General features: G+C 36.9%; 1 protein-coding gene across 1 annotated transcript in view; it reads left to right on the top strand.

Annotated features, from left to right (window-relative positions):
* Positions 1-14,889, top strand: part of cdi (serine/threonine kinase) — a 74,111-nt gene extending 59,222 nt beyond the window's left edge. Inside the window, exons 5-8 of the mRNA XM_022057755.2 lie at positions 938-1,026; positions 2,564-2,816; positions 4,624-4,882; positions 5,069-14,889. Coding sequence (XP_021913447.1) covers positions 938-1,026; positions 2,564-2,816; positions 4,624-4,882; positions 5,069-6,960 — 2,493 coding nt within the window. The 3' untranslated portion in view covers positions 6,961-14,889. The remainder of the gene's footprint in view (positions 1-937; positions 1,027-2,563; positions 2,817-4,623; positions 4,883-5,068) is intronic.
* Positions 14,890-17,762: the final 2,873 nt, after the last annotated feature.

Genomic DNA, 17,762 nt, shown 5'->3' with positions numbered 1-17,762 from the left:
TTGCGAACTGTAGACGTGAGTTTTTAGAAATGCCGGGTGACGAATGAATTGAAAACAATTTCAATTCTTCTAATCAGATACTGCGTGTGTTAGTTCAGTTTGTGTAAATAAAATGTCGAGGGAGATGTATACAATATTGGTTGACTCCTTCTTTAACAAATTAAATGATTGTGATCTTGTCGGTAGTTACCAGCATTCCATTTTATCCGACATGCCGCGAGTCACAGCGGGGGATTGAATTCTATCGAAATCACAATTTTTTACTTTGAATGACAAAGGGAGGTGAGCACGTGTTACTGTTCAGGCGTTGGCGTGACTTTGCTTCGAAGAAAAGGAATGAGGCTCAGAACCAAATTCCCATAACTCATTTCTTAAAAATAAACTTTTTGAGTTACAAATTTACATTATGTTAAATACTGGTTTTGATTATGAGATTTTTTATTTGATGATGTATTGTATTTTCTTCAGAATTTAATAATATCACAACTTTAGTAGAAATTTAGTTTGTTTTTTACGCTTTGTCTTTTTTTGTTAGTTTTCCATATTATCCAATGATGATGTATGTATCCAACATTTTTTATATCTTATCATCCTTTGGGACTGCTGTAATAGTAAAATTTATAAATGAGGCCATGTAGAGTGTGTTTATTTTGTCTGTACAGACTCAGGTTTCTTCACAGTTGTACTATATATAAATTTTCTTTACAAAACTTCGACGTTATTCTGTGTTTAAGACAGGTCAGGTTTATGAAGTTTTTTAAAAATCAAATTTGAACCACGTTTATGTTTTGAAAGTCTAATTGTATGGTGGATATACGGGCCGCTGAACATTTCGAAAATCCAACAGAATTACTGAAATGGCTGTATTACAAGAAGGAATAATATACAGCAGAAAGTGTTATAATTTTGCCAAACTTGTTTATGTTGACGTTTCCAGAATGTTCTAATCAAGAAGAATGAAGAGAATGGTGAGATGATGGCTGTGGTAGGAGACTTTGGCCTTGCGGCCAAGATTCCTGATCCACTGTAAGTTCTTTCTTTTTGCTAGGCAGCCTGTGATCAGATAAATAATCTTATGGACGCTGTGGAAGAAAGCTTCAAATGAATGTTTCGCTTTAGCTTCATGTAACAAAAGAAACCATATTTAGGATTTGAGGTTTTCACTGAAGATGTCAAGTCTTCTGGGTTGTCTGATGATGGAGGCAGCGAGGACCTCTGAAATGTTGGTAAATTTCTATCAGACTACAAAGTGTTACAACCCAGAAGACAGCCATCTTCAGAAACCATATTGCCATTGAGTGGGTCACTAGACGAGTTCTTGGTTGCAGTAAAGATGGAAAAAATTGTCAGTGAAACTGAAAATGTAAATGAAACTGCAGCTTTCCAGTCCACAGCCTGAACTGTCATGGCTTCGTCTGGTATTGATAGGATAATTAGGTAAAGTAGGTCACATTGAGTCGTAGCAAGGAGAAAAAATAATGCATCGAGAGTTATGAAAACGGGCCACTCTGAAGACAGGCATGGAGAGACTGGAATTGACTGGCTAATTTTTGCTTTTATAATGTAGTGATGTTGATTAAAATAAATTGTATGATCCAGCAGAAGTGATAATGTTGAATAGTACAGTACTGTTATTATTATTATTGAGTGTTCTGTCTTACGACAGGTCCATTGCTCTGCCCAAAAAGAGCTCTCCAGTTGTCCCTATTCTCGGCTTCTTGCTTTAATTCCTGGAACATCATCTTCTTTCCTTGTTTAAGGTCGTCGGTTAGCTGTATCAATCTTCTTCCCAGTCCTCACTTTCCTTCAACCTGGCCTTCGATGATATCACTCAGTAATCCATTCCTTCTCATAATATGTCCCAGCCAGTTAGCTTTCCTTCGTGTAATCGCCTGCAGAATGTTTCTTTGCTCGTTGACTCTCCTTAATACTTCTTCGTTGGTCACTCGATCCGTCCACCTGATCTTCTCTATTCTTCTCCAACACCACATTTCAAAACTCTCCAGGTATTTCTGTTCATTCTTCCTGAGTGTCCAAGTCTCTGCTCCATACAGCGCGACACTCCACTGTACTAGAGAATTAGTTTGTGTTTTTTACAGTATAATGTAAAAATATGCAGCCAAATGTGCCATGTGGGTTTCTGTGATTGCGTGTGTATTATGATACTTTTAAATGTTACGTAACACTGTAGTTAGTAATCTGTGTTGTTCTTGTGTTTAAACCAAATATTTACTGATTATTATTGGAAATTGTGCACCATTTTTTAATTTGTATTTGCCATACCAGCTGATATTGGTAAAGATTCATTTAGATTCATTGAGAAGGAGTGATAGTGATTTATCTTAATATGTAAAGATTAATTCTAATTTTGAATGTTGTTTTGTGTGGGTGTGTAACTTTGTTTTTCACGTTATCAGAAAATCGTAGGGTATGCGGATGTTGGTTGGATTCATATGGCTCAGGATAGGATCCTCTTGCAGGTTTTTGTAAACATGAAAATGAGCATAAAAAGTGGGGTATTTTGCCCAGATGAACAACTGTCAGCGTCTGGTGTATATTGTAGGTGTGGATACAGGCTACCCACAGTGGGATCCCCATATTGGATGTCACCAGAGTGCCTCAAGGGTCAGTGGTACGACGAGAAATCGGACGTGTTCTCATATGGGATTGTTCTCTGCGAGCTAATAGCCAGAGTGGAGGCTGATCCAGACATTTTACCAAGAACCGAGAACTTCGGCCTAGATTATCTTGCCTTCAGTGAGATGTGTGGTCCCTGCCCACCAGACTTCCTGAAGTTGGCATTTTCCTGTTGCACTGTGAGTATATTATATATCGAATTATGCATTTCGTATATTTTCGTACACGTGAAACGGTGGCTGAGAGTTTTTGTAGCATAACCTTGCCCATATGTTTTATACCCGCTTCACATTTTGAATCGTGTCATGGTCACATGAGTGATGTAGCAGATTTGTCCAAGTGCATGTAGGTCAGGGACAGGCGACCATTTTGGTTTATGAGCTTTTTTTGAGGAACTAAGAAAATAGCCATCTGTCGTGGAAGTATTAGTAATCTTATATTTCTTATGCATAAAATTGGTATGTGGAATCTTTGTTACTCCACTTGCCTTTGAATAAATGATTCTTCCTCCTGTCCAGTTTGCAGTACTCTGCAGAATGTTGTGAAAGTCTACAGGAGTTTGAAGGTGAGGCTGTACTTGTTTGTAGACTTTGGCTCGTAATGGAAATTTGGTTCACTGTGTTTACCTTCATTGATTTCCTCAGTGGATAGGAGGCAGGCTGGATCCAGATATATTTAGAATGCAGTGTAACTATGCCAATATTTAAGGCATTAAGAATTCCATTAATTTTTTCACATTGTTAATGATTAATGAATGAAAGTTTCTGGGTCACAACAAATATTCATGCTACATAACAAATACTGTGCCGATGAGGCATGTATTTGTACAGTTTGATTTGGATCCTTTTGTCTTCCCATCTCTTGTTGTTTTGAATGGTTATGAAACTTATTTCTCACTGAAGATTGCTGTCATCTGGGTTGTTGCGCTGTGTAGTCGGGTAGATGTCCACCAACGTTGAATCGCCCTGATGACAGAGGCAGCCTGACCTCTGAAACGTTTGTGGACGTCTACCAGACTACACGGCGCAACAACCCAGATGACAGCAATCTTCATACTCATCACTGTGAAAACCTCAAATCTTACTTATCTCTCACTCTAAGGGAAAACGTGCCTTGAGCATGTGTGAGAAGAGGATGCTGAAGAGATTATTTTTGAGCTGTAGGAGAGAAAATGGGCTCGGCAAGTGTACACCATACCGGATACACGTAGTTTCCGCATGTGTTCTTTGCAGCGTGCATTTGGAGGGTTTAAATCTGCCTTGTTCAACAGTTCTCACTTTGGCCACCAGATCACAATACTTCACCGTATACCACATGACTTTCCTCAATTGTCATTTTGTTATCACCGCTCGTAGTATGTTCAAAGGTACGATTTTGAGGTCGTACAGAATAGCGCAACGTCCACATCCGATTTCATCCAAATCTATCCACTGGTTCTCGAATTGAATTGACTGGACAGACGGGCAGATGGATGGACAGGCATGACTAGCCCATAATGCATTCTTGCTGTGCACTTTGTGCAAAGAATTCAAAAAACAAAAAGCAAGAGAATGGAGAACATTTCATAATTTGTATCCGTCAGTAAGTATTATTAGGGTGATCAAATTGAGGAAGATAAAGATGTGTAGAGCATCAAAGACGCTTGAGAGATTTGAGAAATACAAAAGGAATTTTCATCGGAGGGAAAAAAATCACATGGGAGACCCGGATATAGATGGGAATAATTAGTGGGCTGTTATGAATATGATAATGGATCTTCAAGGTGGGGAATATTCTGGCTAGCTGAACAACTGTTAGCTTCCCAAAAAGGATTTTGATCCTTACAATTCAGTTTACTTACTGCAATTGTCTCCAGTAAATGAACATCTAGGTCACAGGCGTACAAAGTAGTAGAGAATTGACTTTGGAAATATGTCTACTTATTAGATGACTCATGACTGTTGTTGATTTTGGGAAATAAAAAGTATTTTTGCTGTCTTGCTGCAGTTCCAACCCAAGAGTCGTCCGTCGTTCGCAGAAATTGTGACTAGTTTGGATCAGATAATATGTGACTATCAGAAGAATAAGCAGCAGGATGCAAGTGGCAGTGACAAACGGTTGATGTCGTGTGTCAGCTTGGGATCAGATGAGAAGACTGTCAAGATGGCGTCGTGTTTGGGAGCTCACAGTGAAGAAGTAATACCGACTAGTGCTGCCGAAGCAGAGGCCTTACTGGAGAACAGGGACAAATCCGAGCTCAAGAAATGTGAGTGGTTTCATTTCCTTCACGTGATAATTGGAACAAGTTTACTTTCAGGCATTCTGTTTGGTGTGTGTAAGACAAGGCAACTGCAGTCCTTCCACATAAATGATCGTACCATTTTAAATAACATGTTCTGCTTTATTTAAAGTTGGTTAAACTGATGTGTTCTGCGTGTTTCTTTGTTTCTAGCAAATCATCGACGATCTCTCTCCGAAGATGTTGGGTGTGTGGTGTTTTCTCCTCATACAGCACCAAGTGATAAGGCACGCTGTCATTTTGTGCTTCCAAGACAACAGTCAACAGACACACTGCTTCTAACCCCCAAACATGTTGGAGAGAGCATGGTGAAACAAGACCCGCATTATAAACCGATGTCAGCAGGAGACAAGTCTTCAAGAACAAATCCATTTGCAACCTTGTCGCAGTTCAGGGGTGTGAAGAAGATATTGGGAGGTCTTAATAAAGGAGTAAGTCCAAATACTTACACATCTGGTGCTGGTGGAGACCTGTTCTCATCTTGTTTTGAATTGCCATCTCCATTCTATGGACCAACGCCCCCCAGCACACCGACCGGGGACCCATCGGTCAGTATGTCAGCAAAGAGTGATTCCTCATCCCTGGATGAGAAAAGGCCTTTGTCACCTCTGAGTTCAGATGTGAACACAACAGTACTGAGTTCTTGCAAACTCGCTCAGCAGCCCTTGTCCTTGCCAGCATCTCCGACTCTGATGCGTAGAAGAATTCTAACAAATTCCAGCCTAGTACCACCACCTCCATTGTTAACACAAAGTCTGTCTCCTCAACAGCCGTCCTCTTGTGAAGATAATCAAGGTAGTGAGAAAATACCAAAGAAATCAGTATTCAATTGTTCAGAGGACTCTGCTTGCAGAAGATCCTCTGGTTCATTTACATCGAAGAAATGTAAAGCCGTGGCAGCTAGTTCATTATTTACACATCCTTTATTCAGAAACAGTGAGTGTAATTCAAAGACTGAACAAATTCAAAAGGGAATAGGTACATCTTCCACTTTACTTCAGCTACCTCAAGTCCAGTTGCAGCATCCTTTGCTCCTAAACCAGAGAGTCTGTTCTTCAAGTCTCAACCTTGCAGACCCCAGTCTGTTGCTGTCTGAAGACCATGGAGGCAGTTTGGGATTTCCGTCATCTGTTTTAAAACGTCGTGGCTCCTGTGAATCTGGCTTCTTCAGCAGTGTCGGTGAAGATTTCGGTTGTACGGCCGGCGACTTATTATCGCCATCTGAGTTTCCAGGAATACACGCATCCACACGCAGCCACCATACTGCTTCAACTGCAACACTCTCTTCGTCTTCGGCGGCTTCGTCCTTATTCTTACTTGATGACTCGGCTGTATCGACAACAACTGTGAGTTCGTTGAGATCTGGCAGCGGTGAACTAGGAGACCTGGATGATTTGGCAACTGCTGGAGCGACTAGTGGTGTTCTGGCTCGCAGTGCTCCACATCATTCACTCTTATTTGCTGCTAAACGTTCGTCGTCAATATATACAGACAGTTCAGAAGATATTTCAAGTTTGGGTGGGGGAGATCTGTCTTACTGGGAAGACAGAAGTTTCAGTGGTATAGGAGGCCAACCTCAGCAGATTAGCAAGATCGTTGAATATTTTGAAAGGAAGCAGAGCTGTAATTATGGTGGCAGTAACCCAGGATTAGGGGATGGTGAAAGCACGCCTTCTTCAGTTTGGGACTTGCAGGAATCACAAGTCCCTTCAAAACACCAAAGAGACATGCTCTTTCATCAGGCTGCTGCCTTTGGTAATAGGAATTCACCGATGGATTTTGCTCGAAGAATGGAAGGTGCAAGTCTGAATGATGCGATGCGATCATCAAAAATTGCTCTGCTTAGAAAGTCGTTGGAAAAAGTGACAGGGACGAACTTATCATCAGGAAGTCCACAACAGTCTCAATTAATGGGGCCGACACACACGCAAGCCAACGCGGCAAAGGGAGAGAAATGTGTGAAGAGGAATGCTACCGCTACGCAGAGGTTGATGATATGTGAAGGTGCGGTGCGTTCAAAACTCCCACTCTTTGACAAGAAGTAAGTTTCCACAATATACAAAGATATTTGTGGCTGGAGGATATTGGTCCATTGTGTAAGGTCGCGTGGTCCTGCCAATAATCATGCTGAAGTAATAAATATAAATGTAAATATATATATTATATGTATATATATGTCTGGTTATTAATAAATTGGTGCCAGTAATATTTTTTTTTTTGTTTATAAACAGTATTATGCTGTACTTGTTATAACTGATTATATTTGGCAAGCTCATGAACGGATAGATTTGAATCGTTAGAATGAGAACGCGTTGAGAACTGAAAGGAAAATGGTTTGCAGAAAGCTTTTTGCAAGAAGACAATTCTAGGCTGACTGCGTTATTGCAGACATATTGAGAGTTATATTGAAAAATCCTGTTGGGGAAAAATCAAGTCCAGTAGATCATTTTGGAAATTAAACAGAGCACATACATACACAAAATATTTCATTTTATTTATCAATGCAATGTACAAGTATTTGTATGGAAGGAGTGTGCCGGATGCCACGAAGAGTGGCGAGTGGCGAGTGCTTCCAAAGAGGTGGAGGAATATTGTCACTGTTAACGAATTAAATGTCTGACGTATTGTTTTTATCTGTGTGTCTGAGGGTTCTAGTCTGCTGTGAACATGCCGTTTCCTATCATACCTGATCCAGTAGAAGAAAAATGGTCGCTTGATGTACATTCTTTGCTTCTGTCTCGGTGCACACACACTTGCTCTTACCTCTTTTAAGTTTTTATCTATCGTGGGAGTGTCTTTACGACATATCCAAAGAAGTGCATATACCCTACAGACATTGTTTAAACTTTGTGGAGCATTAAGAGTTCTTGACTTTGAACACCGGGCTGCAAGTAATTTCCTTCAGCGATCAAGACACTCACAGTTCTAATATTCTCTTTGTCTCAGCAGGTTTTGTCCGATTCGTATTTTGGAGGTACCTGATTTGCGTATAGGCCAAGGAGTTGGCTTTTGTGACAGCCATTTATTGTTGTATTTTATAGTATTTTCTGAAGAAAAGTAACATTTTATCGCTTTGTTGAAATTAGTTATTCCCTTTTTTTTTTTTTGGAACAGCTTATGCCACAAAACATAGAAACATATTGCAGCTGTTACAGCTTTTTTTTGGGGAGGGGGGGGGGGCAGCAAAGTTGATTAATTCTTATAGTCCCTGAAGTATTGAGAATTTTAATGGCTGGATGTAGTGACTGATTATGGCTGTCCTAACTTGGAGTACAGTAGATCAGTGTTACATTTTCTGTTAGCACCTCACATATCAAAACTCAAAATTTCTAAAATGTTAGTGATATAGAAAACTCACTAGTAAAAAAGCAGAAGAAGAAGTTGATTGTGAAATGTTGGTGCTGCTGGTGCTATTGAAGCACTGCATTTAATAACTCTTCAACTTTCATAAGTGTGAGGACTCGTTTATATATTACTGAAATTACCCCATAAGATTTATAATAATATAAGAATACTTTTTTAGTTTGAATTTTCACATTTTAAATCGTGCCCCAAAGATCAACCAGTTATGAACAAAATTAATGAATTACTATAAGATACCTCAGAAAACATATCATCACTGTTCTTCCTACAACAAAAATATCTAGCATGACCCACAATGTTTATAACCAGTAAGAGCCACTGAATTTTGTGAAAAGTATTCTCTTTTTCCTCTGACAGCATAAAGAACAATTCCTACCATTTAAAAGCATAGACAATCATGTTTTAAGTGTATGTATGGCACTTCACGCCATGTATCGATTATACAATGACAGACATACTTGGCCAACGTTTTCATCTCTGGTGATTCTGTATAAGTATGGCAGCCTTTATCATCAGCCCATGGCACTAACAAGGGAGCCTGGTTGATCGTTACCTTCCAAATCAGCTCTGCTTTTGCAGTTTGGCAGTGGACCCTGCACTGACTTCCTTGACAAAATACTATTTCCTTGTAATACACAGTTTTATTTTTCACATCTTCATCGTTGCTTGGTGCATCTCGTAATGCAAGGTACCCTTATGTTGTCTGTGATGGCTTGGTAGCACGTTTACTTAAAGTGCACGTGAGCTGCGTGCTAGCCCAAATTCATTTGTTTTTAATCGCCATGTCTGTAATGGCTATGGAACTGTAAAGTTTAATTTATTTTTTTAAGTTTTTTCATTTATTTTCTTACTTTGCTTGCATTTTAGAATGGGGGAAGCCCATTTGGTTTCTCAACATGGAAGACTGAAAATATGTCAGTGTTTTAGAGCAGTGACACTTTCAAGTTGTAATAATACTTTCGAACACATTAGACTAGGGTAACAGGTTTTCAGGGTTCCAAATGTTACACATACAAAACAAAATTTGCAACACCACGAGCATCTACCAACTACTAGCTTGCTTGCTGCACTCTCATTGTGCAGTTTTTACTGTAGCGAGGAATGCAACTCGATTCACATTTTACTTGTTCGTAAAAATACACATTACAAGCCTGACATAGTGGTGTAACATTTTGGCACAGTTATGAGCTGTTAAGAGCTTTAAGTCAGTCGCTGCTTGTGTGCGCGCCAAATACCATGCAGAATGGTAAGTTAAAATAATCCACATATCTGAAGGATTAAACTCTCAAGAGCAGAGGAATATCCACTGAATATTTAGTACTATTTAGAGACTTAGGAGACATGGTGATAAGTAAAAATTAATAAATAAAGCTGTCCCACTATACACCATGTAGGCGCTTGGGGGGAGTGGAGGCGTAGCTCCTATTCATTCTTGACCTTGTCACTAGATGGTGAGTGGTCAGCATCACGCTCCGATGGTGATAAGTAAAACATTCTTATTAGTATAGTTGTCATTAACTACAATCTATCATCTCTACTTTGTTGCTTAGGAGAATTCATGGATTATTTTCTGTGGTGTTTATATTTTATACGCGTTCTAATTTAAATATTGTACAGCACTTTTCAAAATCTGTGAATAGTGATTTACTTATCCATTATATTCCCTTTCTTTAATATTCGTCAAGTTCTGGTTGGTTGGCCTATTACGCCAGAGTCCACATTTATGATTATCCTCCTTACATTAAGGCTGTGAGATGGTAGACTTCAGTATTTTGCATGAGCTAGAACACTTAACGTATCAGCTGTTTCTGGCTTTATATGGTGTGTTCTATTGCCTACATTCACTCGATGACAACTGTGAAGTTAAAAAAGAAAAATAATATTTTTACCATTGCCTTACGAGTGACACCGAAAATTATTTGGCGAACAGCTAGAGAGACACCTGGTGTTGAACTAAACTTGTGACACGCGGGTAAGTTCATAGGTTATTTATTGGTGCTGTTTCAGCTGCAAAGGTTATATTGTACATACACAGAATAGTAGGGCTACAACTAAAGTTTCCCGAGTTGAAACCGTGTTATTCAAGGTATCTGATTTACTGTAGAGATGGAACATTGGTTATGAATGGTGGATATCTAAGGATTTAGAAAGACACGGTTGCGATGTATTTATCAGAACTCACCTGAAGTGACTGAGGGGAAGTCATTGCAAAATTCAGTCAGGTTACCTGATGAAAATGCCAAGATTTTAACTGGGTTCCTCTTAAATACAAGTCCATATCTGCACTGCCCTGCCTAGTCACAAGACTGTTTGAAAGGAAATTCATGAGCTGAAGAATAAGTGATTTTTAGAGTCCAGTGTTCAAATGCAATCGAGCCTAGATAATTAACGTGCTTAACACTAAAACTGTATTGTGTAACAGATGATGGCCTGTGTTACTGGCTGGTAATGCTTCGTTGTGTTCATGATAGGAAGTCTGTGGCATATGGTTTATATATTTATATATTTCTGTGGAGTATATGCACATTTTGAATATGGCTAAATATGTGACATGCTCCAACTTATCATGTTCATTGGTAATCTCTTCCATTGATTAGAAATCATTAAATGATTTTAAACTGAGACTGAATTGTGGACTGAGACATGAATCCTAAGCTTATCGTTTAATATCGATGAGTTCGTCACATCTTACATTATTTTGGAAGTTACCAAAGATTTCAATGTTTTCCCAAAACCACAAAAACTAATCCAAACTATTTTATCAAACATGTTTGTATTAGAGAATAATCACCATCAGTTAACAATATTTGTACCTAAGTCACTGCACAGCCAATAAAAATAATTGTAATTGATGTCTGATGTTCAATAAAATCTTGAAATGTATGAAATAATGTTTAAGATACTAGATAAAATCTTGGTCTAGGCCGTGGCTTAAGTACAAATAATGAACTTTATTATGTTTATTCTCGAATGAAAACGTGGTTTGAAAAAATGTTGATGTCAGTGGTCGCTGTCAAAACAGTGTAAGAAACGAGACTTGACTGATGTAGGTCTCAGTAACTTAATGTGAAAGTTAATACTGAACACTCCAGGGATGCTAGAAGCGGTAATGTTCATGAACCTGGTTGATGATATCGTGTACAGGTTATTTTTAGCTACACCCAATGTTACATTGTATTTGCATCTTTATATCATGCACAAGAAAAACAGAAATATAATTTCTTTATAAAAGAATTAAATAATAGCTCAGACAGTATGCAGGCATGTTGGTGGTTTCATACGTAAAATTTCAGCCACTTTCAATATTTTAAAGGGTTATTTTATTAGGTGCAATGTCATTTCGGTACTAGCTTCTTTCTTAATAGAAGAAAGTACTGATTACACATAATTATTCCCATATGGCTACATAGTTTAAACACCAGATAGTTTTTTTTTTGTAAACAGCAGATTTGTTGCATTGCATTTCACTTTGTATTTATTTCATGAAAACAGTCAACTTTGATACTTGAAATTTGGGTAAGGGTTATGATCAACCTTTTCTGTTGTGCTGTTATGAGTTTCCAGTTTAAATGGTGAAAAAAAATTGAAGATTAAACCATTACATTTCATTGTGCTTACTGAATTTTAAAGTTAATGGATGCCACTAATTCTGGTGATTGTGACAATTTACAATTTTCCAGTGTTATATGCGTGAATATGAGAGACGTGTCAAATGGTTATCACAAGTGAAATCATTTGGAAGGGTCAGAATTAACAGAGACGAGCTACACATTCTTATACCCCATAACACAGGGGAATCTTACCAGACAGTGTAAATGGTACAGTTGTGTATACCACAATTTTTTAAGTTTTAAGGAACTTACATTAAGGAATTTAAAATTTGATTTTTGTACTCTGTGGCAGGGATCAGAAAGTAATGTTTGTCGGTCTGGTCACTGGTGATGTGTCTTGATGTATCTATAAATTATATTCATTCAGTGCAATTTGTAACATCTTATAGCAATTTTTTTTAATTACAGAATTTTTCTCGCAAGGCCCTCCAGCCCACTGCCATTTCAGAATATCCCCACATCATCTCCAAGTAAAAATAATTCATCAGTCCTTGACGGGTCTGAAATGCAGTTATATGAATGTTGCGAGACTATCACTTATAATACATTTATTGAGATATAATACAGGTGTTACAAAACATATACATACATTCAATGCATGAAATAAAGACATTTTAATAAACTAAACAATTGCATCATGGGAAAAGTTATTGCGGTACTATCTGTTAAGTATAGACTACACTAAGTTCCACTTGTAAACACAACACATGGAGATTGAAGGTTAATGTTCTGTATTATTAAGTCTATACATTTTCTTGGGGTACCTGTATATGTGACTTCCAAAATATGTGAATGATGTAAATGTTACATGGTGTAGCATGAGCGAAGAACACTCTGTGGACTCATCCATGTCTATCTGTCACATTTTCCACAACAATGGGATTGTTAGAACCTGTTTTCAAACTGTGTGGTTCTAAGGGTTCCCATTGTTGTGCAACAAGGAACCTCTGATCACATTGGTGCAAGAAATGTCTAAAGTTACTGTTAGATGACATTGTTGCACAAAAATTACCTTGGGTCGCCAAAGATGCAACAGTAACCACCGATCACATTCGTGCAACAAGGACCTATATGATGTGCCATGAAGAACACCTTTTGAATGTCAGTGTACTTCAAAGAGTACACATCTCCAATCTTTTTATTTAGACCTATACTAACGTTCTTGTAACTTTGGGAAACCTACACAGGCAACTAATATTTTTATGCCTTGATGTTCTGTCTTCATGAAAAATGAGAAAACATTGTATTGATGATAATTAAGAGACAGGGACAAAATGTTTCAACATTATTAAAGTGCACAATAATTACAATTTCAATTTTATTCAGACTGTATACATCCAATTATCTTTCTGGTATGTGATCTGATATGTTTTGATCCAATTCGGCGATGTCATTATTATATGAAACAAAATGATTCGTGTCAGACGTGGATTCAGGTTTTGGTCAGATTTCTGGTTTAGCTGAACATCTTTCTCAGCAACATATTTCTTTAACCAATCTCTTTTGTTTGAAGACTAAAAATACTGCACTGCTGTTCCACTGCATGGTTTTTAGTCTGAAAGTCGTAATTCATTTCGTTCATATTTGGTAACTTCTGTTGAACAAATTTGCTGACTGAGTTGATTTTCTTTTCTCTCAGAAGCCAGTCATTAACATTTGTGACACTGTGCAAATTCATTGCATACAAATGTCTTCTCACATTGTATTACAAAACAGATTTTTGTAAATCTTGCTTCAGTGCTCAAGATCTCGTTGGCTTAGTCTTTTAATTCAGAGACTCTTGTTCTGTTTTAAACATATTTTTTTATCTTTATTTTTTCAATTTGTTTTTGTGACTCTGTGCTCATATTTTTGCACCATTGTTTTAATGATTATGTTTATAATGCTAATTCCCTTAGTCTGCAGAGGATTATCCAAATGTCATCTTTGAAACGCCTCTTATTTTAAAATTTTTACTTTATTATCAATATAACAAAATGACCAGAGATGTGCTAAGTCTACAAACACATGTTACACAGGGTGTAAAATCATAGTTTTTATGTTTTCCTGCTGTAACGCGAGCAAAGAACACCTTATGGGTACGTCTGTCACATTCTTTGCAACAATGGGATCCAAGGGTACCATTTTTGTGCAACACTGGTACCTCTGATCACATTAATGAAAGAATGACCTTAGATTATTGTTGGAGGATGTGCAAAATTTGTCTGGGATCAGATTAATGCAGTAATGACTTAAGGCATGACAATGACCGGGAATAACAGTGCAAGAACGACTTAAAATGCAACAATGGCCTACTTGATGTTACGTGAAGAATACCTTTGTGTACTCCAGAGAGTACACCTTACCAGTCTTGTCTATAAAATGCCTGAAGACTGATTTTTGAATGAAAGCATGATTTTCATGTTGAATGAAATGTATTCTGTTTATTTTTTTATTTTTTTTTATTTTGTGCGTTATATCCATAGTATGAAGATGAGCTTTATAAACGCGAGCTACTATTGAAGTACAATGAGGAGATGTGTGCAGTAAAAATAATAGTGCAATGACTTGAAATACTAAAGTTATAGTTGTAAATATTCAGTGTTATAAGTTTAGTCATGATGAGTCTTCCCCACTCTATGATTATAGTGGAAGTTAAATAAGATTGCTGACATAACCTGTTTTAAAAGTTGTTACGAACTAGAAACATATGTACTTTGATTTCATTTGTATATTCTTATAGCGTTTCAGTAAATGAGAACTTGTAGGAAGTCTTCCATTGTACTTAATGATTATGTTAAAACTGTGAATATTTACAACAAGGTTTTGTTATTCAATAATTTTCGGCCTTTTTTAAACCAGCAATAGTCCAATGTGTAGCACAGAAAGTAATTTCTCACACACATGCACAAATTTAAGGAAGTCAGAGAAGTGGTAATATTCTCCTTAACTCTTGCTTTATAATTTTTGTTTCTACATAGTGCCTTGGCTGCATAAATAAATTTCAACATCTTTCTTTAATTTAATTATATTTTTTTAGACTCCCTTCCATCCTTACATTCACCCTCAGATTCAGAATCTCCAATCTGTTTATGCCTAAAAGAAGCCGCGGCGACCACTTAACTGCGTGACAGTGCTGCCTACAAGTTGGTACTACTTGAAAAACAAAGCTGTATAGCCTATTTTGTGACATCTTATGAGAAAATGTATGTTTAATATAAGTGAAACCTTCTGCATGTTGTCGACAGATGTCTTACCCTTCCAGAAAGATAGTGTTGCAGAAACATGAGACTGGCAAGGCCATGAAGTTTGAACTCACAAGAATGAGAGTTCTGCAGAAATGCTGCTAGCATGTCTCACATTCTTTATTGCCAGCTCCACAGTGAAATAGTTAATAATGTGTCTTCATTTCTTAAATTCAAAATCCTCAGTGCTACCACGAATGATGTATCGGCTGTGGACTATAGAATCTCGCTTAATTGATCTGAGACTGTTTTCTGTGTATTTATTATTTATTTACTCTTGTATTGGAAGTGATATTTATTGCCTTATAATTATTTTCATTATACAGAGAACAGTACACGCCAAATCATCTAGGAAAAATAATTGTGATCAGAAGCTCTTGCAAAGTTTCAAAATTATTCATATATTGAGGTGAAAAAATATACATAAATATTCATTTGAGAACAATTATTCTTATTTATCTCAGAAACAAAGTGTGTTATTAATTACAGTGGACATTGTATTCATCCATCCTACATTACAGGAAATATAATGAGTTCGTAGTTAAAACTGTTGGATCTTATATGTCAGTTCTGAAAAACATTAACGCATACATGTATTATAAAATGTGTTCTTATGGAGAATATGTCTCAATGTATGATCTGAAGCTTTCACAGCAACTAAGTATAATGAATTCTCAGGCTACCGGCCATGTAAAGTGGTTTAATGAAGAAAACACCAACGTTTTGAGAACCATCTTCGTCCTTGTCATCAGGGTACCCTGAGGACAAAGATGGTTCTCAAAATGTTTTTGTTTTCTTTATTAAATTACCTTACATAGCCCAAGAAGAATTCATAATGTCTCCATTTCATCCTACTTAGAAAACAAAATATCACTTCATTAATTTGTGGTTTAGATTGCCTCATATTTAGATTTTAGTGTTTATTGTCTCTGTTGTTAGTGCCAAACAAATTCTTTAGTCACTGTGAACACTTAAGATGGCTTTGAACCTACGACTTCCATTTCATGACTTTAAATGTCTTTAGTATGAATAGAATGTTATTTTCCGTGCAGCCTCTCACATGACCTGTTTCTTCCCTGGATTTCAAATGGCTGACTGGTTCTATTACTTAAAATGATTAAATTCAGACACACCTTCAGAAATAACATTATTTTGCATTTTTAAATAATAAAAATGTTGTTTTATTCATAGGAAAGTTGCGGTTTTGTATAAAGTCCTACTCTTTGTTTGAAGAGCAAGTTTCTTGTGTACTAACTTTGGTACAAGGTGAAGCTGTGTGGGATGCAACACATTTACAAAATTTCAGGTTCTTGACAGTTTAATTCTCAACTTATAGTTTTGGTTTATTTAGATTGTTCATTCATATTATTGTCCTAACATGATACAGCAGACATGAATATTAAATTCTGCTTGAAGATCGCTGTCTTCTGGGTTGTTGCACCTTGTAGTTTTGTAAAAGTTTGCTGCCCCTAACATCAGGGCAGTCACCCTGATGATGGTTGCAGCATGCACCTCTGAAATGTTGGTAAACTTCTACCAGACTACATGGCACAGCAACCCAGAAGACAGCCATCTTCGGACTCACTGCCGTGAAAACCAGAAATTTAATTAAATTATACTTACTTTAAGAATTATTATTAACAGGTTCCTAAGTACTACAGTTATTAAAGATCAAATATTCCAGAACCATAGTAGAAGTTATGATTTGGCTTATATTGTTATTAACGCTTAATTCCAGTAATTAGTTATGACTGAAATTATTTTCATAATGAGAACTGATTTCTGTTCTACTTTGGTCAATTTTTAACTTTCTGGTAAATGCAGAAATGAAGTTCATGAGAAAATTGGTTCTTTCATGATTATGCTTGAGGTGAACATGTTCTTCAGATACTTCACTCTTTTTGTATATTAATGATGATTGGCCCTGCTTAAGAATTGGCTCTGTCACAAAGTGGTTTAATTATCGACTATGTACGTAAGTACGTTTTCATTTCTTTAATTTTTGACAAAAGCCGCATTTCCATACAAAGGTATTTATGTTGTAAACAAAGATAACTATTTCCATCAGAAAAGTAGTACATAGGCTTGTTCTGATGACTGGTAAAACATTTTTGTCATGAGAAAACATATCACAGTTTTGAGGCTTTCCTTCAGTAAAATATGTTTTTTGATTTTAATCTCATGCTTGTAGTAAAGAGTGAACATTTTTGAGGAAGTGCGTATCAGCTTGAAAGGCTGCCTGTGGTCACACAGGAAGTTAAAATCGTGCATAGCATATTGTGTTTTGTCCTGAATAACTTAGAGGGAATGAAAATTCTTAAAAAATTGCATCTTTTGGAGAATGAATGTACATAATCAGTCATCCAGTGTGTCAAAATCTAGTTGTAGAATTGCTTGAATTTATATTTCAAGGTTATGTTATTGTTACTTGTCTTGGGGACCAGAAACATTTTCTGTGACTGCTGCTGCTTGTTGATACCAGAGATTGGAGTAATCTGACTTGGATGCATTTCTGGTCCAACAGTCTTAAATATCTTTCATCGAATATTATTCAGTTTGTGTACGTGTTATATCAAGGTCACCATCTTAAATTTTTTTATATGTGTATGTGATTTTTAAATAGCATTAAGGTAGCATTTTATTAAAATG

The sequence above is a fragment of the Zootermopsis nevadensis genome, unplaced genomic scaffold (assembly GCF_977971745.1).
Source record: "Zootermopsis nevadensis isolate Lab colony 2312 unplaced genomic scaffold, Znev_1.0 Znev_ptg000020l, whole genome shotgun sequence".
NCBI lineage: Eukaryota > Metazoa > Arthropoda > Insecta > Blattodea > Termopsidae > Zootermopsis > Zootermopsis nevadensis.
The sequence above is the reverse complement of the archived record's forward strand: the minus strand, read 5'-3'. Positions and strand labels throughout refer to the sequence as shown.